The 25,652-nt window shown below is 34.9% G+C and overlaps 1 protein-coding gene across 1 annotated transcript in view; it reads right to left on the bottom strand.

Annotated features, from left to right (window-relative positions):
• Positions 1–25,652, bottom strand: part of WDR64 (WD repeat domain 64) — a 181,907-nt gene that overhangs the window by 83,743 nt on the left and 72,512 nt on the right. Inside the window, 3 exon segments of the mRNA XM_037811156.1 lie at positions 7,994–8,133; positions 17,161–17,240; positions 24,575–24,709. Of these exon segments, the coding sequence (XP_037667084.1) occupies positions 7,994–8,133; positions 17,161–17,240; positions 24,575–24,709 (355 nt within the window).

Genomic DNA, 25,652 nt, shown 5'->3' with positions numbered 1-25,652 from the left:
GAATGGATGTTGGTCTAGGCAGGAGAGTAGATAGAAGACAAATAATTATAATGTATTGTAAGTAATATTCTAATGGAAGTTTGAACATGGTGCCATGATGAAAATTGCACCTGAAGAAGTCTTTAGAATTGCAATATCATTTAGAAAGAATAAGGGACATAAGGTATTCACTATTTACTAATTTGTCAAGGGAAGCTAGAATTTGGACTCTCTTCCTAATTTTACACAATTCCTGTAAGAGGTTAATAGGATTTTAGTCCTGAAATCAGTCAAACCAGGGTCACTAAATTGATTACATGTTGTACATTGAAAAAGCATGAAGGTGTATGAGATTATAGATTTCTTTTGAGAGTTAACATATTATAGACCCATGGTATATTTGAAACTGCAGTATGTATGACAGTGCAGTGCAAATAGCAGTCAATGTCATTTGTGCAGTGAATTAAATGCAGAAATATATTGCTTAATTTCTTGCAAGTAGATTCATAGGAAGAAAAATATTTTTTTAGCAAAGTGAAACTGAAACCTGCTAAAGCTATCTTGTTCTCACATTTTTCCTGTGTGATAACTGGCAAATAGAAAATAAGATGTTGACATCAGTAGGTCTTCTTAAAAATGGCTTATTAATTACCAAAGACCTGGTTAAAAAAAAAAAAATTCAAGCAGTACATAAGCCAAAGTCTCCTTTCCCACCTACCATTGCTCCTAAGCTCCCCAGTTCCACTCCTTAAGTTAATCATTGCTCAAAGATACTGCTTCTGGAGGCAGATTACCTCAGTTAAATCTTACTTCACCATTTATTAGCTGTGTAACCTTAGACAAATTACTTGACTTCTTTGAATCTCAGTTTTCACACTTGTGAGGGGAATAATACTAGTAGTTGTAAGGAATATTGTCTTAGTTTGCCTGAGCTGCTAACACAAACACCACACATGGTCAGCTCAAACAAGGGAAGTTATTGGCTCATGGTTTAGAGGCTAAAAGAAATCCCAATTCAAGGTGTAGGCAAGGCTTCCTTTCTTCCTGAAGACCGTAGTGCTCTGGTGCTCGCTGCGGCAGTCCTTGAGGTTTCCCTTTGCATGATGATGTCCTGTCATCTTCCTCTTTATCCCTGTGGCCTTTTCCTTATAAGGCCTCCAGTAATCAGGATTAAGACCCATCCTATTCATGTGGGCCACACCTTAACTAAAATTAACATCTTAAGGAGGGTCCTGTTTACAATGGGTTCACACCCACAGGAATGCAGGTTAAAAAACATGTTTTTTCTGGGTACATAACTCAATCTACCACAAACATTAAATGTGGTCACATATATAAAGAGTTTATTTCTGTATTAGGGCATATTTATCTACTTAGATTTATCTCATTCTTTCAAATGGCTGCATAGTATTCTGTTGTATGAATATTCCATAATTGTTTTTAATTAGTTTCCTATTGATAAATATTAGACTTATTTCCTTTATTTTCTTATTAAAGTGATAGTGAGCTTCTTTATACATATAACTTTGTACAGCTGTGTAAACATAACTATATGATAAATTCTAGGGAACAGAACTTTTGAACCAAAGGATCTGAACATTTTAGGTTTTGTTATTGCCAATTCAACCTTGTCTTTTGAGATGATTATAGGCTGAGCTTGATGACTTGTTGATTTCAAGTTGTAAAACCAGCTTTTGTGATTAGGTTCAATTTCCTTTATGACAGGGAGAATAGAACTTGATGTCATTGTTACTCCTAGTTTTTGTCATCAATGATTTTTGGCAGTTATGCTTTATTTCAAAAGATACAGGGCCTGATACAATATTAGGCACACAGCAGAGGATCACTTATTGGTTGACCCATATTAACACAGTAGAAAGTCAAGATCCCTAATAGGATAGCCCTGAGATACAACCAATTTACCAGTGAAGGAACAGTGCAGGCTTTTTCAGAAACTGCCTTTGTGGAGAAATGAAGATTAATGTCAACAGAATACTCAGATAGTTACATTAGGTATGTTGTAGTGAACACGTGTGTGTGTGTGTGGGGGTATGTGGATATGCTCGTGAATATGTGTGTGTTATGGGCAAGGAGTCTGGAAACTGGAGATGGGGGAAGAGAAATTCTAGAGGATAAAATATAGTATAAAGATACTTGGAAACACGATATGAACCACAAATGAAATAGCCCCAAAGGGCAAATATCAGAAACAGCATGGTTCATCTTATGTGAAGATGGAAAAACAGCAGGTTGTTCAGGGTTAATATAAATAGAAAGTTCTATAACTAGGGAGTACTAGCCACAAACAAATGGCAGCTTCATGTAGGGACTGGTTCTCCCGCTGTCTTTGGAGGCAGTTCAACTCCCATGGGTCAGAACCATCAACTGGGTATTCTTTGAAGTTTGTCAACGAGCTGTCCTGGGGTGACAAATGAGGTAAACTCCAAGGCCTGTGCATAAGCAAAAAGCATTGCAAGTTGAGTACTGAACCTCAGAGCATGTGCCATCACCCCCTTTTCTTAGTTTGTTTTAATTTCCTGATGGCCAGTCATATTTTATACAATATATTTGTCTTCCCTAGGAAATTTTTCTACAGTTTTTCTGAAGAATGTTTTGAAACAATGAACTCTTACTCTTGAGAATGCTGCAAATCACAGTTTACTCAACAGGGAATGTACCAAGCAGCAGAGAAAGGACAAAAGGTAGCAAAGTGCTAGAAGTAGTGAAACCAGGCTCTGAAGCATGTATACTTCCAATTATCTGAAAAGTAAGGAAAAAAACCTTGAACTTAATGACCTTCAGTAATCACACACAAAAAGCACAAGGAACTGATACAAGGAAAGACTTCAGATTTCTAAACATAAAGGTAACATGTTTTAAAGTCAGGGGTCAGCTTTTCTTCCTATCTCCAGCTGTTATTTCAAGAGGACACATTTCTCATTCCTCTTAGTTCTCATGCAGAGCATGATATTTCACTTAGATTTAAAGGATGGATGGAATATTAACAGTTAGAAATGAGAAGAGAGTTGTTTTGGTTAGAGGTGGGAAAGTACAGAGCCTTTGGGGAAGAGTTTTGTTGAAGCTTAGAACATCTAAAAGGGAATAAGTAGAAAAGTTTTCTGGTTTCAGACCGTAGAGAACCTTAAAACTAGACCAAAGTATTTAAAATTTATTTGTAAGCATGAGGTGCCTTTGAAAATATGCAAGAAGGCACTAGCAAGGTTATAATTGGGTTGGAGGAGGATTAACTTGTCAGTGGGATGCTTGGATGATTAGGAGAGGGAAGAGGTTGAAGACGGGAGGACTACAAGTGCCTAGTATCCCTACCTTCAACTGGGATCTCCTTGGTGGGGCTAAACTAAGGTGGTGACAGTGGGAAGAAGAATGAGGTGATTGGTATGAAAAACATTTCAGAGGCTAGGAGATTGGTTAGAGGAAGGGGTTAGGAAGGCAGAAGAGTCCCAAGTGACTTTGGAATTGGATCCTGGTTCATTGGGAAACAAATGATACCATTAAGAGCTACAGGAAGATCAGAAGTCAGGAAAAGAAGATTTGAAGGGGAAAACAAATGCAGTTTTACATATGCACAATCTTCTTTTTTTTTAGACTAAATAAGAACTGTATGCTTTGGAGTTGAGGAAAAGGACCTTGGAAGATGAAGAAATTGAGTATAACAGGAATGGAAAACATGATTGAAGGAACAAGATTCTTGATGAGGCAGTGTTGGTTTAAGATCATAAGAGGAGGGATTAGCTTTAGGTAGGAAGAGAAATGGTTTTTTAGAGAGTTACCCTATTCTATGCCAAAGACCACACCCTTAATCTGTGTTTGCGTAGTAACAAAGGAGGTTCAGGACAAAACTGTGGGATAGATCAGTAAAAGTTCTATCACCACTACAGGGGAGAAGACTCCTGCCTCTGCTAATGACTCCATGCCTTTCTGACAATTGCTGGCATTTATTAAGTACTGGTTGTATACCATGTACTGTGTTCCAGACTTGATTTGCATCATCTCATTTAATCCTCACATCAATCCTGGGAAGACGATGCTCTATTATCCTTCTCATCCATTTCAAATAACTTGCCCAAAGTCACAACTGGTAATTGTCAAAGCTAGGATTTAAACTAAAGTTTATGCTGTTTTAGAGGCCATTCTTTTACCCACAGTGCCTGGATGTGAGGCAGTAGCATAATCTTATGGCTAGGAGGAAGCCCAGCCTACCTGCCGTCCATGTCTGACCATCTGTTTGACTTCCTCTGACCTTTTCAATGTGGCATCTGCTTTTAGGACCTTGCTGCTGGCTCTAAGACACACCTGCAATCTAGTCAAGCTTTGCCTTTTCTCAGGTCTTACATATCACTTTCAAAGTGAAAATTTAAGAAAAATAGCAACTTTAAATTCCCATTGGCAAACTGTTATGAATCATCAAAGCATGTGTATTTCTCCTCCTTGTAGAAGAAAAGAAGAGAAATAGCCTTTTGGTAGTTAGAGTGGTACTTGAGAAGCTTGCCAATCACAGTTCCCATATATTTTGCTAATGAAATGAAAGTAAGTGAAATTATTATTTGATTCTGTGGTTTTCAATGTTTGTCAATTCTTCTTCAGGAGCAGTAGATGTGACCTAGCTGTTACACACTTGAGCTCTGTGACTAGAAATATAATTTGAAAGGTTGGAGTTAAAAATAGTATCTAGGTGGAAAGTCTGCAAAACTAGGAGGAACAAAGAAAAACTTTCTGTTTTAAAAACTTAGTAAAAGGCATGCAGTAGGAACATAACTAAATAATGAGTGATTTAGTAAAGCTTGATGTGGTGAAAGCTAATTTATATGAAGTAATTTGAGGGAATGTTAGATGTATAAAGCCTATCTGCTGTTTTTGCTGTAATAATAATAATGATAATAATAATAATAATACAACCTCAGCAAAAACTTGTATGTGCCTGGTTCCTTCTGCCTAAATGACTCTGTTTGCAGATCTTCATGATCTGGTTCTTCTGGTCATTTAGGTTTCAGCGTATATGTTACCTCCTCAGAGGTGATTAATCACATCACATCACATCACATCACATCACATCACATCATCACATCACATCACAGTGTTTTATATTCACTAAGTGGTTTCTTTTGAACTTTAGTTTATTTGTCTCTCTCTTCCCCTAGAATGTAAACTCCCTGCGAAAAGGGACCTTGTCTGCCTTATTCACTGTTATATTTCTAGAATCCAGAACAGTGCCTTGACACATAGTGGACCCTCAAGAAAAAACTGTTTGCTGAATAACTAAATGAATGATTTAATCTTTATAGCACCCTCATGGGCTAAGTATTACTACATTTTACAGACAAAGAAACTGAGAGTGAAGATATTAAGTAATTTACCCAAGTGGAGCCACTCGGATGCCTTAATGCTCAACATCTTAATAGACCCATTACATTTAAGAGAAATTGGAAAGGTTATCTAGTTTGTCTCTTCACTCTGAGTATGAATGGCATTAAACTTTTGCTGTAAAGACCTCTTATTTTCCTTTACGTTCTCTAGAGAAGGAGACTCCAAATCTCAATTCAAAACATTTTAGTGTCACAAAACCTTCACTGTCTTTCCAGGATCATTTTAAAAATTAAAAATAGCTACTTTTCCTTATCACAAAGGCAATGCATGTTTACTGTAGGAAAAAGATAAGAAAAAAATTAAAAAAAAACACAGGAAACAAAAAACTGTATCCACAATCTTGCCACCCAGGTAATCATTAAAACATCTTGCTGTTAATAATCCCTGATAATATATGATAAACAAATGCATATTTTAAAATATGTTAATTTCTTACATACTGTTTTATGCCATTTAATATATTGTATAGATATTTTCATATCATTATTCATCAATATAATGTTAAATGTCTATATGATATTCCTATTATATAAAAGGAAGTACTGTAGCTTACTAAGTGAAAACCTTATTTTTAGACACTGAAGTTCTTCTCACTCTCCTTTCCTTCTCTTCCTTTTTCTTACCTTTCTCTTTCCATTTCCCTTCCCTTCCCTTTCTTTCTCTTTTTGTAATTCCCTCTTTCTCTTTTTCTCTTTTTTCTTTTCTTAAACCAAGAATAAGTAAGCAATAATGCAGTGAGCATCCTTTTACATAGACCTTTGTGACTTACCTGATTATTTTATTAGCATAGAAACTCAAAAAGTTTTTACCAGTTTTGCCCTCACCAGTTGTATGTAAACATGTCTATTTTCTTAAGCTTCTCCCCCTCCTCCCTCCTTTTTCCTACTGATTTGTTAGAGATTCTTATTTGTTTAAGGATATTCTTCCAGCTTCTGTCATATTTGTTGCATTTTTTCCCCCTCTGCTGTATGTCTTTAACTTTATGTGCATATGGAGAAGGCAGTAGCGCTAGAGTAGACATAGGATGGAGTCTACACTTAGCTACTAGGTAACTATGTGACCTCATGCTAATTTAGATCGCATTTCTTGGCATGTATAAAATTGGGATAATTACCTTATAGGATTGTTAATAGAATCAAATGAGTTGTGCATGTAGAATACTTAGCATAGTAATTGGCACTTAGCACTTAGTAAGCATTAGATAAATTATAGCTATTGCTATAATATATAATATGTATGTATATATATAGCTGTTGCTATAATATAGCTATTGCTATAATTTACAGCGTTTGTTTATGTGGTCATATTTGTTTTCCTTTAGCCATAGGTGTTAAGCTTAGGAATTACCCTAGGACTATCTGAATATTCATCTTTATTTTCTTCTAGAAAATTCTAGAACTTCTTTTGTTTTTATTCTACATTTGAAATCTTTAATCCCTATTCAGTGCATTTTGCTGTGTATTATGAGGTGATCTGATTACATATTTTTCCTTTTATGGTTTTCCTAACATTTATTGAACAAATCATGCTTTACTCACCAATTTGAAATGCTACTTTTATCTTACGCAAAATTCCCACACACACATATACTAATTGGTGCATTTTCTCTTCTGTTCAATGGATGTGACTAATTATCTTACATTGACTACTGCTTTATTTACTGAGGCTTTACAATATGTTTTAATATTTGACAGGGAAAGTGCCATCTTATAATTATATATTCTAAAGTTTCTAGGATATCCTTGTATATAAGTATTTTTACATTGACTTTAAATTTGGCAAACTGATACTTAAATAATCTAGAATAACATTAAGAATATAGATTAATTTGATGGAGAATTTCTTTTACTATATAATATTCCTATATAGGGACATAGTATTTCTCTCTATTCATGTTCTTAAATTAAAGTACCTGAGTAAAAATTTGTAGTTATCTTAATATTAATACTGAATATTGCTTGATAAGGTTATTCCTAGGTATTTCAGATTTATTGCTCTTGTGAATGCTATCCTTTTGACCATTTTTTTCTAACTAGTTATTTTTCTTACATAGGAATTTTTTTTTTCTAAAAATTGCTATTTTAACCAGCCACCTTATTGAACTTATTTGTTCTAAAAATTTTATGTTGATGTTATTGAATTTTTCAAGCTGACAATCTTCGGGGATTGCAAATATAATAATTCAGAATTCAGTCTCCAAATATAATAATAATTAATTTCTAATATATATAACTATTTTTCTCTTTTTTATTAAATTGGTTAGAACATTTAAAACACTTTAATAATAGCAGCAATAGCAGGAATTCTTATTTTTTCTGTATTTAATGGTGGTGTTCCTCTCTATAATGGGAAGGCCTCTAATATTTTACTATTGAGAATAATATTGGCTGTCTTCCCAATGTTGTTTTCTTTTTACTTAATTGTCTTTAAACATGTTCTTTCAATATGCTGTGATCAATAGAAATAGAGAACAGTGGCTCATCATTTCTGTTTTGATATTGACAATACTTTTCTCAGTAACTATCAGCTGTTTCAGTAAAAAATTGTATGTATCTTATGTTTTCCAATAATTGATTTCAAGTAAAAAAAAAAATTGGTTTTGGGTTTTGTTTTGTTTTCTTTTTGTTACCTTTGCAGAGGAAAGGCTGATGACATGTTGATCTTTTTCATTTGTTACAATCTCGGTGATACTGAACATGTGTCCAACAAGTTTCCCCACTGGCTTGGTGCTTATATTGGGATGCCACAGCCGGAGTACTTTATCATCTCCTGAAAATTAGGACATGGAAAGATTATTTTCTCAGGGATATGGGTAGTCAAAGTTTAAAAAGTATCTCTCTTACATAATCATATCCTCATCTTTCTTCTAATAGCAAACCATAGTTTGTTTCTTCCAGGATACATGCTGTGATTGACTTGCTAGCCTTATTTTGAGTCTGCTGCTTCTTGGCAAGGCTGTTTTGTAATAATTGTATTTACACATACAAATGTGAATTCTCATAAATATTTTATGAGTACTCTTCTTGACTAAATACTTCCTACTCATTCACACATTAATGTATTATTTATATTTACTTCCAAAAATATTTAAGGCAGCTGTTCTTTTGTTTTCATTCTTAAATTATGCAGACATTATAATAATAAAAGAAATCAAGCGGAGAGAAAATTGCACATAATCTCACCATTCTAACAAATCAACTGTTTTCATTTTTCCGTCTTCCCTTCTAACACATATCTCTAAGAATATATAATTTATATGTAGTTATTATCACAGCTTAGATACTGATTTTTTAATTGTTAAAATTATATGCATACATGGTAAGAGATTTAAACCATATGGAAGGGTATTATTTTTGTATCTTTTTCTCCCCATAGTCTCTGGTGCCACTCCCCTTAGGTAATCACTGTTAAGGTGTTTTTTTAAAAATAAATTAGATGTATTTCTAAAGACATTTTTATACCTACTTTTTTATACTATGGAAGACCATAGGCACAGGCCTTCATAGTTATCATTTTAATGGCTACATAGTATTTAATTTAGTTGATATATCACAATTTCTTAACCATTCTTCTATTGATAGATGGTTCTACTAATTCTAGTTTTTCTCTTTATTCAGCAACATGGAAATGAATAGTTATTTTATTTATGTGGTCCTTTTTTCCCTTAAGATTATATACTGAAGATAAATTCCCACGAGTGAGGTCACTACATTGAGGGTATCAACATTTTTATGCCTCTTAAAACATATTGCTAAGTTGCTTTCCAGAATAGTTGTGCAAGATCTGAAAATTACCAGCTATATATGATTATTCTAGTTTCACCAAACCTTGGCCAGCACTGAATATTAACATAATTTAAAATTTCTGCTATTTAAATATGTGTAAAACAGTACTCTATTTGTGTTTTCATTTAATTTATTTGATAGCTAATGCTGTCAAATCTTTTCTCCCATGTATATTTTTCTATGAATTGGGATCCTGATGGTATTAAAAATAAAAAATTTAGTCAAACACTTATCATAGCATGCGTAAACACATATACACACACACACGTCCAGTTTTATGACAAAGACTGGTTAGTGCTTCACCAAACTCATATCCACTTTTCCTGGGTACAAAGCTGGACTACATCTCCCAGCCTCCCCTGCAGGTAGGTGTAGTCAGATGACTGCCTTTTAGCCAGTGGATTGAGAGAGTTGATTTTAGATTTTACATGACTGAAGAGAAATCAATTTCTATTGTGTTTGAGCCATTATACATTTGGGGGTTTATTATTAGCTAGCTTTACCTGAAATAAGTTGTAATCCTATTGTGGTTTTAAAAAGCATAATCTAAACTGTGTGTAATATTTTACAAAATATACAGTATTTTAAAGATATTGGATCCTCTACTTCACAAAGAATTCATTAAATGTCATCCTGGAAGTTTGAATAATAAAACTATCAAAGAATTTCAAAGTTGCAACCTTAGAAGTTATAGAATTAAACTCTCTTATATCACAAAAGAAGGAAACTAACTCCTAAATATTAAATGATTTTCCAGAATCACATTATCAGAAAATGGCAGAATAATAGGAATACCATGATGCATTCTTAAGCACCTAGTTTATTACCAGGGACCTATAGGCCACTAGGAAAAAAAGATGGTATAATAGCATTATAACTTAGAGTCATCACTTACATATTTTAAAAACCTAAAAATACAGAATGGTCATTTTTATTAAAAAGGCAGCATGTATTTGGTGACCCACAGGATCTATTTGTCAATATATATACATCACATTTTTTCTGTAAATACATTTATCCGTACTGAAAGAACCAATCAGGTATGGAGCCAAAATTAAGTGACTTGCTAGATGGATGTTCACAGCCAGGCAAATGAGATAGACGCAGATGTTTTCCTGTAATCCTATGATTAATTTGTCTGGTCTCTTGAAAAAGGAACATAATACTTTCCCTACCCCTTTCCTTCTCTCTCTTGAATATACCAATCCATCCTTCAGATCTTTGCATAGCTGTTTCTCCAAGGATATTCCAGATTGCCTCCAGATTCTCCTCCTCCACTGTTCTCATTGTTCCTTGCCCCTCCCTCATCTTTTCTAACTATTTGCTAGCCTCTAAGTGCTTTGAGAGCAATTTTTTTTTCACAGAAAAAAGCAGGTGAGAAAGAGCCTCTAGTGAACCAAAGTACTGTGGTCCAGGATAGTAGGAGTTCAATAAATATTGAACAAATGAGCAACTTGAGATGATGAAGCATAGCTCAGAGGTTTAACTATGAAGTGGAAAAAAGGGGAACATACGTGTCCAAGCAAAAACTGAATTTTTGTTGGATGTTCATTCAGTACCTTTGTTAAGTCACCTATTTCGTTTCAGAGGCTTGCAGGCCTTGGAATGTTATTAGAGGTAGGCTGAGAAAACTCAGTGTACAACTGACTCCTAGTTTTCATTTTTCAGGCAACCAAGATAGTTCAAAGACTCTGGTCAGTGTGTAATTGGGATATTAAATTTGAGTTTGAAACTTCAATGTTACCCTTATTAACAACAAGGACAAAAATTTCTTGAGAAATTACTATACAGTTGGCATTTTGCTGGATGCTTAGTATACAAAGAAACACTAGATATTGCTCCTGCCCAAAGTCTGTTTCCAAAAGACCAAAAATTTTACCCTTTGAGACTCAGCTCCAATGTTTTCCCCTCAGTGCTTTGCCTGATTTCTTTCCCCAGCCCCAGATGGAGATACAACTCCTTTGTGTTCTTAGGGTATGTTCTTCAGGCTTCGTTTATAGCACTTGTCCTACTCATTTATAGTTGTTTATTTCCATATCTATTTCATTATCTGGTGAGCCTTGTATTTCTAGTTCATAGCAGTGTTGGATAAATTGTAAGTGCTTAATACATTTGCTAAGTAAATGAGTTGACCAGTAGAGTCACTCATGAAGCAGTTAAGAATATATTTTTTTGTGTAAGTCAATGTTGGTTTGAAACCTAGCTCTATCACTTACCAGCTCTATAACCTTGAGTAAGTTGCCTCATCTCTCTGTTTTCTTATTTATGTAATGGAGATAAATGGTATTTATGTCATAGTTTTATTATGAGGATTAAATGGAATCATATGTCTATAACTCTGAACAATTCTTGTACAGTAAGCTATTATTGCTACTACTGTTGTTATTAATCAAAGTCCCTGCCATGTACAATGAATTTTACAAAATGTCTGAGAGAGAGGGAGAGGAACTGATACAAAGATATACGAAACATGGTCCCTAACTTTGAATGTTTACAAGGTAAGCATGAAAGATAATCCAAGTATTCATAGAAAGTATATCAAACCTGAAAATAGGATGTTATATTATAAATATTATAATATGATCCATGAGGGATTAATTCCATGTTTCCTCTTCTTTTCCATTTACCTTTTTTTTTTTTCTGTTTTTTTTTCTTTTTTGCCAGGCTGGGATTTAGATAAAGTCCACTCATCCAAGATAGGATTGTCTTTGCTTTTACAAGCTCTTTTATCTCAGTTGGTAAGTCACTTGCATAACTCTTGATGAGAGCTGGTTTATTTCACAGAAAAAAGCAGGTGAGAAAGAGCCTCTAGTGAACCAAATTACTGTGGTCCAGGAAAAAGAACACAGAACTGGGGGCAAAGAAAAGTCCAGCTCTGCCAAGCTAACTAGTTGCGTGACTCACAGCAAATAATTCCCTTTTCTGAGGTCTCAGTTTCCTTATCTATAAAATTATGATCACCAAGATTCTTTCCAGCTCTAAAATTATATGGCTGTATGCTCTGGAGGGGGAGATTACAGTGAGAGTAGAGGGTGATCTGGAATTTTTATGGGTAATGAGAAAATTCCCAGCTTTCAATTACATGATTCAAATGGAATAATTCCAATAATGAATATCTTGCCTGCATTTATTTTTCACTAGCAATGGCCAAGAAGTATCATATTACTCTGTTATGTTTATTACTCTAGGCCTCGGGCTAGCAGATAATCCTAGTTAATGTTTCCACAGGACTCTTAAACTTAGGAAGTCATCCAGCATGTATTATGAAGGAAATCCAGTCTTCCAGAGGTTCCCTATTGTCTACTACAAGAGGTCCTCCAGCTCTGCTTGCTTTTTAATGATAGTAATAGAATTATTACGTAGTCTGTGTGGTGGCTTTTGGGGCCAGAATGAACAGAAAGGGACATGACACTAAGCTCTAAATGCCTATGGCACTTTATCTGCATTATTGTTATCATTATTAGGAGACTCATATTACAGTTAACTACAAACATTTTATTTGTATTATTAGACTTTAAGTTCTTGAAAGTTAGGAATATACCTGATCTTTATGAGGTTCAGAGCATCTAGTTCATAGCAGCTGTACAATAAATATTTCAACATGAACAAATACATACAGAGCCCTCCTCCTCTTCCCCCAAGCTCTCCTGGATGACAGGTAATTGTTTTTAAACACTGAACTTCCAAACCAGGAGCTTAATTCTTAAAATGGCCAGTGGAGACTAGTGAGTAAAAAAGTTCCTGATGGTCACCAAAATAATGCTCAGGAAATTTGCAGTTTTTTGTAAATACTCTTTCCTGGTTTGGCTTTTTTTTTTTTTTTTATTTTAAGATCTGTTATTTCAAGCTCATCAAATGTCTCTGCACGTTTAACACATTCAAGTATGCCTAGCAAAGCTGCTTTCATTGTATATTTTTAATCACCATCTGGCACACACTGTACATTTAGCAAAGTGCTTGGCTGAGTCACTAATCAACAAGATTATTTTCCTAAGAAAAATGTGTTTTCAATTACTGAGGATTTGCATTTTCTACTAATGGAGTTTCCACAACTGTGACCATTCAATAAACTATTCACGGTAAAAATTATTGGTTGTCAGTCATCCTGCTTAATGTTTTCTTGCCTATGGAACCTACAATTAATACATTTTCAAAACTGTAGTTGGGAATCTTATAATATAATTTTTGCTGAGGTTAATGAGAGTCAGATACCTCAATTCATAAACACTAAAGTTACTTAAGTCCCAGAACTTTACCACATTTTTTTCCAGAAATAATGAAAATACTTAAGCTTACAAATTGTATGAAAATTGCTCAGTTTTTACATTTTGCATTCTTTTGTGTGAAAACAAAGGCCTGTCCAAAGGAGTTAATGGTGATTAATTAGTGACAATATATCTTTTAGGAGAAATCAGATTATAGAAATCAAATCTCACTTTAGGCATGTATTTAAGCATTGCTTTTTCAAAGGGTTTCACTGCAGGGCTTGAGTTGAAGCAGGATGGAAAGCTAAAATTTTTAACTAACTTAAGACATGTAGTGCTGGGAGGTTAATCCACTGCAATTTGATTCTCGGGTGTTTATTTTATGTGTTGTCTCTCATTGCCACTATGCTCTCCTTTCCTCATCACTTGGAGCCCCCATAGCCTCCTAATGACTTGTAATCAAGCTTAGGAAAGGTGCCCATTTCCATTGCAAGTGATAAGGCAAAACAGTCATCAGATCAGAAAGGGGGCAACGGCGATCAAGAAATCTTGATACAAGCTTCCCATTTCTGTTTTGAAAATATCTAATTCCAGTCTTTCTTCTTTATGTGTTCTAGACCTTAGCACAAAGCTCTTTAAATGACAAGCTTTAAATAGTACAGTTTAGGGAGTTGGATTCCTGTTGGTTCTTAGACTCATTGCTACCAGATCTCAGGAAATCGTCTGCCAGTCCAAGCCAGGACTCCCACACACTGCTTTGCAGACCTCTTATTCATATGCTTTCCGTTTTTTTCTTGATGTCCTTAGTTGAATGTTAGAAGTTTGTGGCTAACTGATGTTTTGTTTTTCTGAGTGCACAAAGTTAAGGCTCTATATTAAGTAATAGCTAATTGGCAAAATAAGTTCCAAAATGTCTAAACCACGTTTAGTTTATCTCCCTATGAACAGGAAGTTCTTTCAACAATAGTCATAGTGGTTTTGACTCAGAGGAATATTGGAATTTATGTAGTCCAACTCCCTCGTTTTACCAGATAAGGAAAATGAGCAACCAAGAGGGATTAAGTGATTGTTCAAAATCATACAGTTGGTCAGTGGCCAGCTGTGACTAAACCCAGCTCTTCTAACTTCTGGGGCATTGTTTTTGTTTGTTTTTCTTTCCAATAGACTACTATATTATTTTTAAAAAATAATTTTTGAACCATGAGCTAATTCCAATAAGTTTGGTGCAAAGCCAAATCTGAGCACAGATTTAAATATAAACATTAGATGCACAGTGTACTTGAAAATAATTTTTGCATCCAACTTTATGCCCTCAGAAGGGAGACTGCTTAGTCATGAAGTAGTAGTGCAGCCATATTTATACTTATCAGTCTATGCAATTTAGGAGTGATGCATGATCCCCTTGGTAAGAAATGAAACCTTGCCTGTTGCATATGTTTGTGGGGAAGGAATTTGAAGAAATTTTACATGGATGGAGCCAATCGCACTTACTCATCTAACATCTTAAGTTCTTTTAATAAGTAGTTTTCCTCTATATTCTTTTACAAATGGTACATTTATTGATTTTTTTAATTTAAAAAAGTGGTTTCTTCTTTTAAAAAAAAATATTAAAAATTTTTTTCAAAATCTTTTTAAACAGTATTCCCCTCCCTCCTCTTTTTTAAAGTTCAGATCTCCAATATGGGCCATTTTCTTGTTTGTTTTTGTTTCTGTTTTGCTCAGTTACATTCTTCAAGTCTACCTGCCCCTTGTTTCCTTTAAGGTAACCCTGATCTCCTTGAGAAGCCTCTGGGAGCTCAACTCCCACATGCACACAGCTTTGGGAGCACTAACTACCCACATTTCCAACCAGATCTTTTCCTGTCACCAAAAGGAATAGAGGAGTCTTCTCAGATATCTAATCAACCCTGACATGTAAACTAAAAATTGAGCTTTTATTTTGTCTTCTTCTTGTAAGCACTTTCTTCCTAATTTCCAGGTTACCAACAACACAACTACACTCTTCCAGTTATGCCACCTTATAAACTTGGAGCAGGCCAATCTCTCTTACTAATCACCAATATCACTCTATGTTCAAGTCTTATGAATAATCTATTTCCCCTGTCTCTGGGATTGACTCTTTTCTTTCTGTTTCTATAGCACCTACAATAGTTCAGACCCTCATCATCTTACTTATGACCTCTGTAACAGTGTCCTAACAGGAAACTCAGATTTCATTTAATTCCAACAAAACCTGTGCATGTCTGCCAAAGTGATTTTTCTTATGAGTTGTAATTCGATAGAATTATTATTTATTGAGAATGTACTATTTACCAGGCAAATATTATCTCAATCTTTAAAAAAACACCCTATGAAGTAAGTGTTCTTTTGTTATTGTTAGTATTACTATTAGCAAACTTGAATTGAGCACTTTATGTGCAAGAAACTGTATTAAGTACTATATTTGAAAGGTTTAAGTCTTACGATAATCTTATGAGTAGATACTATTATCATTTCCACTTTACAGATGAGGCCAAAGCTTAGGAAGTTAAGTAACTTGCCCAAGGCTGCAGCCTGCAAATGAAAGAACCAGGATTTGTACTCCAGAGCCCAGATTTGGCATTATTATTCTATATTAGAACCCCAATATTGTAGATGAGGAGTTTGAGGCTTGGAGAATATTCATTCCTCCACTTTTGCCCTCAAACTTCTTACCTCATCATCTTTCTCTTTACTCTCAGCAGATGAACTTGTTTCCTATCTTCTACTTATCACTTAAATATTGGTATTCTTCAAGGTACTATCCTTGGTTCTCTTCTCTGTTAACTCTATACCATTCGATCTTGATCTTTTTTGGTTGTGGACCCTGTTTCAGTTGCTAAAACTGCCGAAATGCAATATACCAGAAATAGGTTGGCTTTTAACAAGTTACGATACTAAGGCCGTGAAAATGTCCAAATTAAGGCATTAATAGGAAGATGTATTCTCTGAAGAAAGGCTGCCAGTAGCTGGGACACCTCTGTCACATGGGAAAGCACATGGCCAGCGTCTGCTGGTTCTTCTCTCCCGAGTTTCATTGCTTTCAGCTTCTGGCTTCAGTGGCTTCTTCTCACAGCCTCTGTGGTTCTGTGGGTGTGTCCTTGTCTCTCAACTTCCCTGGGAGCTTTTTTTTTCTATGAACTTCTGGGCTTTTCTGTCTTTTATCCTCTCAGAAAGGACTCCAGTAAAGGATCAAGACCCACCTTGAATGGGCTGGGTCACACCTCTATTGAAATAACCTAATCAAAAGGTCCCACCCATAACAGGTCTGCACCACACAGGAATGGATTAAAAGAACATGGCGTTTTCTGGACTACATAACAGCTTCAAACCAGCACAGACCCCTTTGGGGATTTAATAAAATTTTGGATTTCTCTCTAGAAAAATGTACATACACACACAAGTTATGCAACTTCAGGAGGTTCCCGGGGCTCCCTTAAAGCCCACACCTGGGCCCCAGGCTGGGAACTCATGCTCTCACACATAAAAATAAGTTCTAGATATATTAAAGATCTCAATGTAAAATATAAAACAAAAGAATAAAAACAGAGTAAAATACAGGATAATTTGTTTCACATATTCTTGGGGTGGGGAAGGCCTATCTAAGAATGCCATCAAATCTGAAAGCCACAAAGAAGAAATCTGATTTGACTTGATTCAAATTTTTAAATTCCCTAAGGTTTGTCCCATCAGTAAAATTCTATAACTTTATGAAAATCAACGTGTTAATCAAGGACAGCACTGTTAGCAAAGCAGAAAATCTTATGCAACACAAACTGTCATCTTACCTCCAGTGATAATTACATTTGCTTTTATACAGTAACAAAAAGTATTTGCTCCTTTGGGCATGGAAAACTCTCTGACAGGCCTGGAAAACACAAATTAGATATTAACATACATTTTTCCTTATAAAGCTAATTCCAATTTATAAATAGATTATGTTCAATAGGTTCATTTCTAAGTTGGTTGTTTAAATCCATTTGCCCACAGAAAATGTTATAAGTAAGGGCTAAGTCCTCACTGACCCACAGAAATCTACTTAGTCTATAATGTGGTCATATTAGTACAGCACTTTCTATTGTTTCTGTTTTTTATAAAATCTAGTCCCCCACCCTGAAGTTGTGGCTGTACTAGTGGTGAGGATAGGTAGAAGTAAATCACACCTTAACCATGATATATATCAGAAGTGAACTATGAAATCAGAAATGAGTGTTCATCAGTTAAGGACCTCAAACTCAAGTGTTGATAGCATGGTACTCTGAACACAGAAGCCTCCTAACAAGTAGCTGTCTGAATATTGCCAAGGACAAGCACTGGTTTGACAATAAGTACTTTCCAGAGTCACATAGAATAGAAATGTATTGGTTCTCTGGGAAGTTCCCTCTGAATTTTTCCTGGTACCCCTGAGATTCTTCAATTATAGTACTTTTGAAAGAGAAGCAATTTTTAATGATTTCTTCAAAATGGGAAAAAAAACACTCTACTATCGAAAGACCTTGCTCATATTATATTTCATGAATATAATCCATGAACTTTTATCTGGGGGGAGTCAGGGTAATCAAATGTAAGTTAAAGAGGTGACTATATGGAGGGCACATGTATTACATGTTTAAGATTATTTACTGAAGGTAAAATGACTCCATAGATAACTATAGCATTCCAGGGGACTTGTATGATTACTAAGGGCCATTGAGCAAGCAGGTTCATTCTGTTTCTTTTTTTTCCCTTGGTGTTGAGGATAGTTGGAGGAGGGAGTGAGGGCAGGAACCAAGGAAGGAAGGAATTTGTATTTTTTCTTTTATGATGTAAAAAGTAGGAAATTTCAGAGTTCCTCTGTTAAAGGTACTTTTTTTTAAACTGGCCCTCACTCTGGATTATTGCCTGTCATTGATCCATATTGTGTCCATTTCAAAGGAGCAAGGGAGGATACAATGGTAGGCTCTACATCAGGTTGGCAAACTTTTTCTGTAAAGGACTAGATAATAAATATTTTAGACTTTGCCATAGAGTCTCTGTTGTTACACTACTCAATTCTGCCATTGTAGCAAGAAAGCAGCCAAAGATAATGCATAAATGAGTAAACATTTTAAATAAATAAATAAATAAATAAAATTTTATTTATGAACACTGAAATTTGATTTTCAAATAATATCTATCATTCATGAAATATTCTTCTTTTGCTTTTTCTCACCAGTATAATTGATCTGCCTTCTAGTGGGTAAAAAATAATGCGGAGTAGTTAGTTGTTTATCTCCTGGAAACTGTCAAGCTATTAAAGGGTTAAAGGTTCCATTTATGTCCAGCAACAGGCTGACATGCTTTGCATTGTATAATTAATTGCAGATGCTCATTTTCTTGCTGGTGCAAAACTCCGTTTGTGGAATTACCATAAAAATTATAACCAGAATAATAATCATTTCGGAAACGGAAATTTTTTAAAGAGGAATTTTTTCCTGCCTTTTTGGGAACTGATTTGGCTCCCATTTTAACAGCTGGCCAATTATGTATTTGTGTAAATGCAGTTTCTTCTGGCTCAATTTAAGGCTCATTATAGAAAATTGCAGAAATAGGCATATGTTAAATCCAGGGAGTGGACCTGACTTTCCTTCTATTGAGATGACTCTTCAATGGCAGTGGCAATTTCAGGAAAACATGATGACACTCTGTCCTTTGAGAAATATGTTCAGCTTCTAGATTTAGAAGAGGGGCCAAGTAAGAAAGTAGTTGAAAAGTTCAGCCAGAATCTGACTAAACAAACCAATGATCAGTGTTGGCTTAGGGTATTTTTCTCTCACAGTTTCATGACTCTTTGGGCTGAATATATCACCAACCAAATTCCAGGAGATACAGTATATACTAGGAAGCACAAACACAATGAACTGGGCTCAATGACAAACTCCTGACTATTGCAGAATAGATGATCTTCTGAGCAAAGATCGGAAAATACTGGCTAGTTTGAAAAAGAGAACCTTCTAGATAATCTAATTGTTTACAATTACAAGGTACCAATTCTACTGAAACTATGGAGAACAGGAATTCAACTTCCTTACAATGTCATGGCATGCATTAAAAATACACAGAAATCCACACTTTGAAGGAAATACATACAAAAATATATATTCAACCCAATAGAATGGCTACCTGTGTGTAGAAGTGGGGTAGAGTGTGGTGGAATGGGATGGGCAATAGGATAAAATGTTATGAAATGAGAGAGGGAGAGTGTATGACTAATTTAACTCTGCCCTTGCGGTCTATCCCCTCCCCACCCCATCACCAAAAAAAAAAAAGGGAATTAGATTCACCTAAGATTGTTCTAATGATGGGGGGATTTTCACTGACAAAAGGAAGGTATCAGATCTGAGTAAGATCAATAAGATTACTATCTCATTAAAACCTAACATAAAAAGTTACCACTTGGTGACTTCCTATAACTTGGAAAAAGGGGATATTTGCACCATAATAAATTATTCCCAAAGAAACAGATTAGTGCCTTTCCTTTCCTCCAGCATTATTTATTATTATCATGCATTTTAGCAGCACATGGAAATCAAAGTGTTCTATAAAAACCGTTTCTTCACTAAGGAGCTTAAATGACTATCAATAATAGTACTTTAAATTATGACAGTATTTTACAGTTTTCAAAGCACCTTCATTCACATCAGATCATTTGAGCCTCACAGAACTCCTGTGAGGTAAGAAAGTTAGTACTATTCCTATTCATAAGTGACATTATTGAGGTTCAAATAAGTTAAGTGGTGGCATGCCCAAGACCATGTGGCCGACAGGAAATGGTGGAACTGACAGAACTAAGTCATCTCTCTCACAAACCTAATCCTTCACGTATATATTCTCCCTATCTTAGTAAATAAGACAACCATGCAAACAATCCTCCAAACAGCTGCTGGCTTCTTATAGCTTTCAGGATAAATTCCCAACTTTTAAGATGATACAACTGGACTTTTCACGTTTGGCCTGCGAGTCTCATCTTTCCCAACTCCCTTCTCCTCATATTGAACCACTTGCAATTTCTAGAACTGACCATCTTCTTTCTCACTTCCATACCTTTGCAAATATCATTTCTTTAATGTAGCTGTTTATCTACTCAATCTCTACTCATTTGCTTTTCCTGGTTAACTCTTACTACTTCTTTAAAACTCAGGAAGGGTCACACCTCCTTCAGAAAGCCTTCCCCATTTTTTTCTCCCTCACAACTCTACCTTAAGATGCTCTAAGGACTCTCTTCTGCTTCCATGACCCTCTCTCATATCTCTATGGTGGCACTTATTACCTTCTTCTCATCTATTTTCTCCATCATTAAACACAAGAACAAGGACCTAGTCTTATTCATCTTCAAATTCCAGGAACTTAGTATGTGCCTCAAATATAGTAAGGCATCACTGAGTATTAGGCTCCTGCTCTGTGTTCAGGCTCTTGCTCTAGTACTTCTTCCAGAGCCATCTATGTAGGTTTGCTCAGATTATGAGACAATAAGAAAGAGAATGTTGGATATATTAATAGCCTTCATAAGCTGAAATGAGCTGGCTCCAGCATATCACTGATTTTATGTCTGTATTTAATATCTTCTTCCCAGTTAGATTTTAAGCATTTAGAGGCAGGGGTCATGATTTAAACTTATTTGTATTGTCCACAGTGCTTAACATACAGTGGCTTAGCAAACAGTTGTTCAATAATTGATACAATTCTGGATTAAAGACTGACCTACATGATGTATATAGATTTCTGGTTATCATTTTAGCCATTATAATTAACCTGGAAAATATATTGGAAATATTTGTTCTGGTAAAATCATGATTGTAGTTTTGTAAGTCTTGGAAATGAAGACTTTTTTTGGGTATTGAAGTATATGTATTCTATAGGACTATCAGGTTATATTGCATTTGCAGATGTTTTCAGAATGTTTCTTTATCTTTATGAATATATCATTAATTGTTTGTATAGTATAAAATCAAATTGGAAATAAAGCTGCATTTAAATGTTTTAGAAATACACTCCTTTAAAATGCCAGTGATGTAATCATTAGCAGGTAGTTATATTACAGAAATTAAGTGAAACTCTGCAATTAATTATGCCACATAAATGATATTTGTGGAATCAGAAGATCTGGTGTCAAGAAATGAAATTGTTTTTAATGTGCTGTGAAAAGAGTTTTTTAAAACTGTTTAATTCATTTCTCAGTGCAATATGTTATACACCAAAATAGACATTTTCATATTTTTCTAAATGAGGGAAAAATATGTCTTTCATGAAGACTACACTCCTCCAGAAAATGTACACTACTCATCTTAGAGATGGATATTCTTTCATTACATTTCTAATCCTTTTATTCCATTGCTTAATATAAAACCTTGAAATTTAGAAATTCTAGCTGTTTATGCTCAGAGGTTATCTTTTGTTTAGAATTTTTAATGAATTTCAAAATAGCTCAAAAGGTTCTAGAAAACAGTATTTGTGTTATTTTTTAGGGAGACAAATGGACCATTCATTATTTTCCCTAGCACTTCCTTTAGTTATACCCCAAATGTAAAGGGAAAAAAAGCCAAGTGCTCTGGTTAAGACTGGTTAATACTATTAGACATTCTTTAGAATCAACTGGCTACAATTAAGTAAATCATAGGCCCTAGTTTTTCAGTAGCAACTCATACAAAGAAACATATAGTTTAGCAACCCAAAATAATTGAGTGAATCCAATCTTGACTTGTATCTTTTAAAAATTGCTATTAATGCTATATATTTTTGAATTTTTAAACCTCAAACTTATAGAAAACTCAGACTTTAAAAAGTTGCTAGTAGAGTGAAAAAAATATTTTCCTGAGCAAACCATTTGAGGATAAATTGTCAACATCCTACAAACAAGAGCATTCTCCTACAAAACTACAATGCTGCCAACAGAAACAGGAAATTAACACTGACCCTTTACTACCATCTAATCCTGTTTTTGTTCTTCAGCCTGAATCATTTTAATTGTCTTGTATTTGAGTTCATTGATTCTTTCTTCTTCCAGCTCCAATCTGCTGTTGAAACCCTCCTGGGAGTTTTTCATTTCAGGTATTATTGTCTTCAATGCCAGTATATCTGTTTGGTTTCATTTAAAAATTAGTACCTGCTCATTGAGATTCTCATGTTGTTTATTCATTGCTTTCCTGATATCCTTTAGTTCTTTCTCTGTGTTTTCCCTTATATACTTGAGTGTATGGAAGACCATTTTTTGAGAGTCTTTGTCTGATATGTCCCAAGTCTGGTACTCTTCATTGATGATATCTGAACTGTTACTGTTATATTATTCCATTGGATGAGCCATTATTTCCTGTTTCTTTGTCTTGTAATCCTTTGTTGCACACTGTACATTTTAATATTTTAATGTATTGACTCTTAGATTTGGTCCCTGGGCTGTTCGTTAAGTTTGTATCCAACTAGTGACATGACAGAGATGTCCTTGAGTGCCAGGATCTAAGAAAAATGAACCAACCAATACAAAAAACACCCTTCACAGTCTTTGCAAATTTGGTCTGCATCATTGGCTGGCACTCTCTTTCAGAGTTTAGCCCTCCTATCAAGATCATCCTGAGGCAAATTTGGGGTGCTCTCTGACTTTTCTGAGCCTGAGTCTTGTCTTGATCTTGCCCTCTTGGCCTTAGAAATTCTCCAACTTCCAGGAATCTGAATATCCCCTCTATTCTCTATGAAAGAGACTCTCTCCACCCCCTACCAAGTGCTCTATTGTATCTTAAAACTGGTAACTCTTTGCCAAAGACTTAATTGTTTCTTACACTGTTTTAGCTGTTTGCAAGCTGCTTCTGTCTGCCGGGAAATTTCTGGGAGGTTTAGCCAGAGATAGGTATTGTTTTTCACAATGCTTCAGGCTGCCACACAATGGATTGGCACTGACACACAGGCACTGCAGTGTGTGCATAACTATTCTTCTCCTCCCTCCAGAATAGATCATGGACCTACAATGGGAGGGCAGGCCAGCTCCATACCTTGCAAGGCAGTGGGTGGGTAAGTGGCCAGCAAAGGCACCATGAGCTTCTCCTGCTGGTTTGAAGATGCATTTTCTTGAGTTAGCTCTTGCCTTGCTACTGCAACCCTCTAACTGTTTTCTGGAATTTTGAGACAGATGGATTTCCAGTTTTTGTTAGTTGTTCAAAGATCTGTGGGGGAACAGAACCTTGGAGTGTCTTACACCACCATCTTGGTCAACCAGAAGTCCTGCAGTTTTATGTTTTAACCCATAGTATCTTAAATAAAGCTATGTTCATTTCTTAAAATAAAGTTCGAATAATATGATTGTTGTTGCAAAAAGTCAGACACTTACTTGTGGCTTTATTGAGGTATAATTTACATACCATAAAATTCACCCACTGTAAATGTACAAAATTCAATCATTTTTGGTAAATTTATATAGTTGTGCAATAATCACCACAATACAGATTTAGAACATATTCTTCACTCCCAGAAAGTTGTCCATGCCCATTTGCAGTCAATCTCTGCTTCCATCACCAGCCCTAGGCAAATACTGATCTACTTTCTGTCTCTATAAATGTGCCTTTTTCAGAACATTGCTTTGTAAGTGGAATCATACAATATGCAGTCTTTTGTGTCTGGCTTCTATCACTTAGCATAAAAGCTTTTGAGGTTTATCTATATTGTAGCATGTATCTCAATGTATTTTTAAAACTGAAAATTGGGATACAATAGTTGTTTTCTAGATATTAATAAATATTTAACAAGATAGGAAGTAAGACTGTACATTATTCAAATTTGCCTTTCTATGAGAAAACCATCTTGATTATTACACATGGACCAAAATGATTGTGCTACAGATCATAATTACGGGGTATTGGGTAGCCAATTGGCTTTGTAACAATGAATAATTTTTAAAGTATAAAGTTTACCAACAGACTTATATTTGGCAAATAAAGTATAAATATGCCTGCATTGATTTATTCCAGCAGATAAGCAAACCAATGAGCAAAATTGCTGTTAGGAGGTCATGTGTTCAGATTTGCCTGAGTAACTTAAATTTTCTCCTGAAAATCTAATTAACCTTATCCAACAAATGGAATAGTTAACACCTGATTTTTTCTGAAAACCAGTTTGAAAGCTCCAAGGCTGCCATGGGCTTATCCTTGCAAAATGTCTGAGAGTCACAGAATTTTCATTTATGTAAACTATTATACTTACAAATTATCTTCAAGTCTCTTCAAGGTTTCCAAAACTAATGAATGAACACTGTCTAAGGAGCAGGATCCAAAGCAGTTTAGGGCTGGAATATATCTAATTTTCATAACCCAGTCATTATGTAGCTTTCTTTTAACACTGGAAAATTTTTTTAAAAGATTATGTTAGACACACAAAGATATAATGAGTTTCTACTCAATTTTTACTTTAACTTAATGGTACCTCTGAACTGAGATAAAACTTGAATTTATAACATAACCTCATTTATTATACCACTGTTGAGCTACATTTTCATAAACTATATAGCATATTTAATTGAAAAAATAACTTTAAAAGATTATCAAATCTTGAGCTATAGATTCAGAATTAAAGGAATAATCTAGAAGAATCCCACTCCATTATGGGCCTTACTTTACTGAAAAAGTTCTGATCATCTAAATGTAGAACTCTATTTTATATTGTTTTTTATCTTACATGATATCCAATCCATTTGAAAAATATATTCACATTCTCCATTAATACTTTCAAAACTGAAGAACAGGGAAATTTGTAATTCCGGATCACTGGTGAAGCTGACATTAGGGCAGCCTTCATCATGTTCCTTGTTTAGAGGACTGCCCACCACTTCACAGGACATTTGAGTGAGACGCTTGGGATTAGAATCCAAAACCTCTGCCTCAAAAATCTCATCTTAATCTGGAAATGGCAGTCTTCATTGTGTTATATTTACTCATATTTAATGGTTTGTTTTTCTTCTCATTCACAAACATTTATTGAGGCCCTCCTGTCCCAGGTACCAAGGACATATAATGCTTAAGACAAAATTTCTTTCCCCATGTTAAATTCCTTTCTCCTATTAAAGATTAGAATTCCCCAGTTGAACAATAGACATGTTTACAACTCAAGTCAGAAAAATTCTACAGTATAGGATTAAACGGAGTGAAGGGGGAGATTTTTTTTCCCATGCCAGGTTGTTTCATTTTGAACGCTGGATGCTGGCTACTTCTTTCTTTTATTTGCATAATGTTTTTCATACCAATTTTTGCTACTCACAGCTCCACTCTCACCCCTTTGATATGAA

The sequence above is a fragment of the Choloepus didactylus genome, chromosome 2 (assembly GCF_015220235.1).
Source record: "Choloepus didactylus isolate mChoDid1 chromosome 2, mChoDid1.pri, whole genome shotgun sequence".
In the NCBI taxonomy this organism is placed as follows: domain Eukaryota; kingdom Metazoa; phylum Chordata; class Mammalia; order Pilosa; family Megalonychidae; genus Choloepus; species Choloepus didactylus.
Note: the sequence above shows the minus strand (reverse complement) of the source record. Positions and strands in the feature narration are given on the sequence as shown.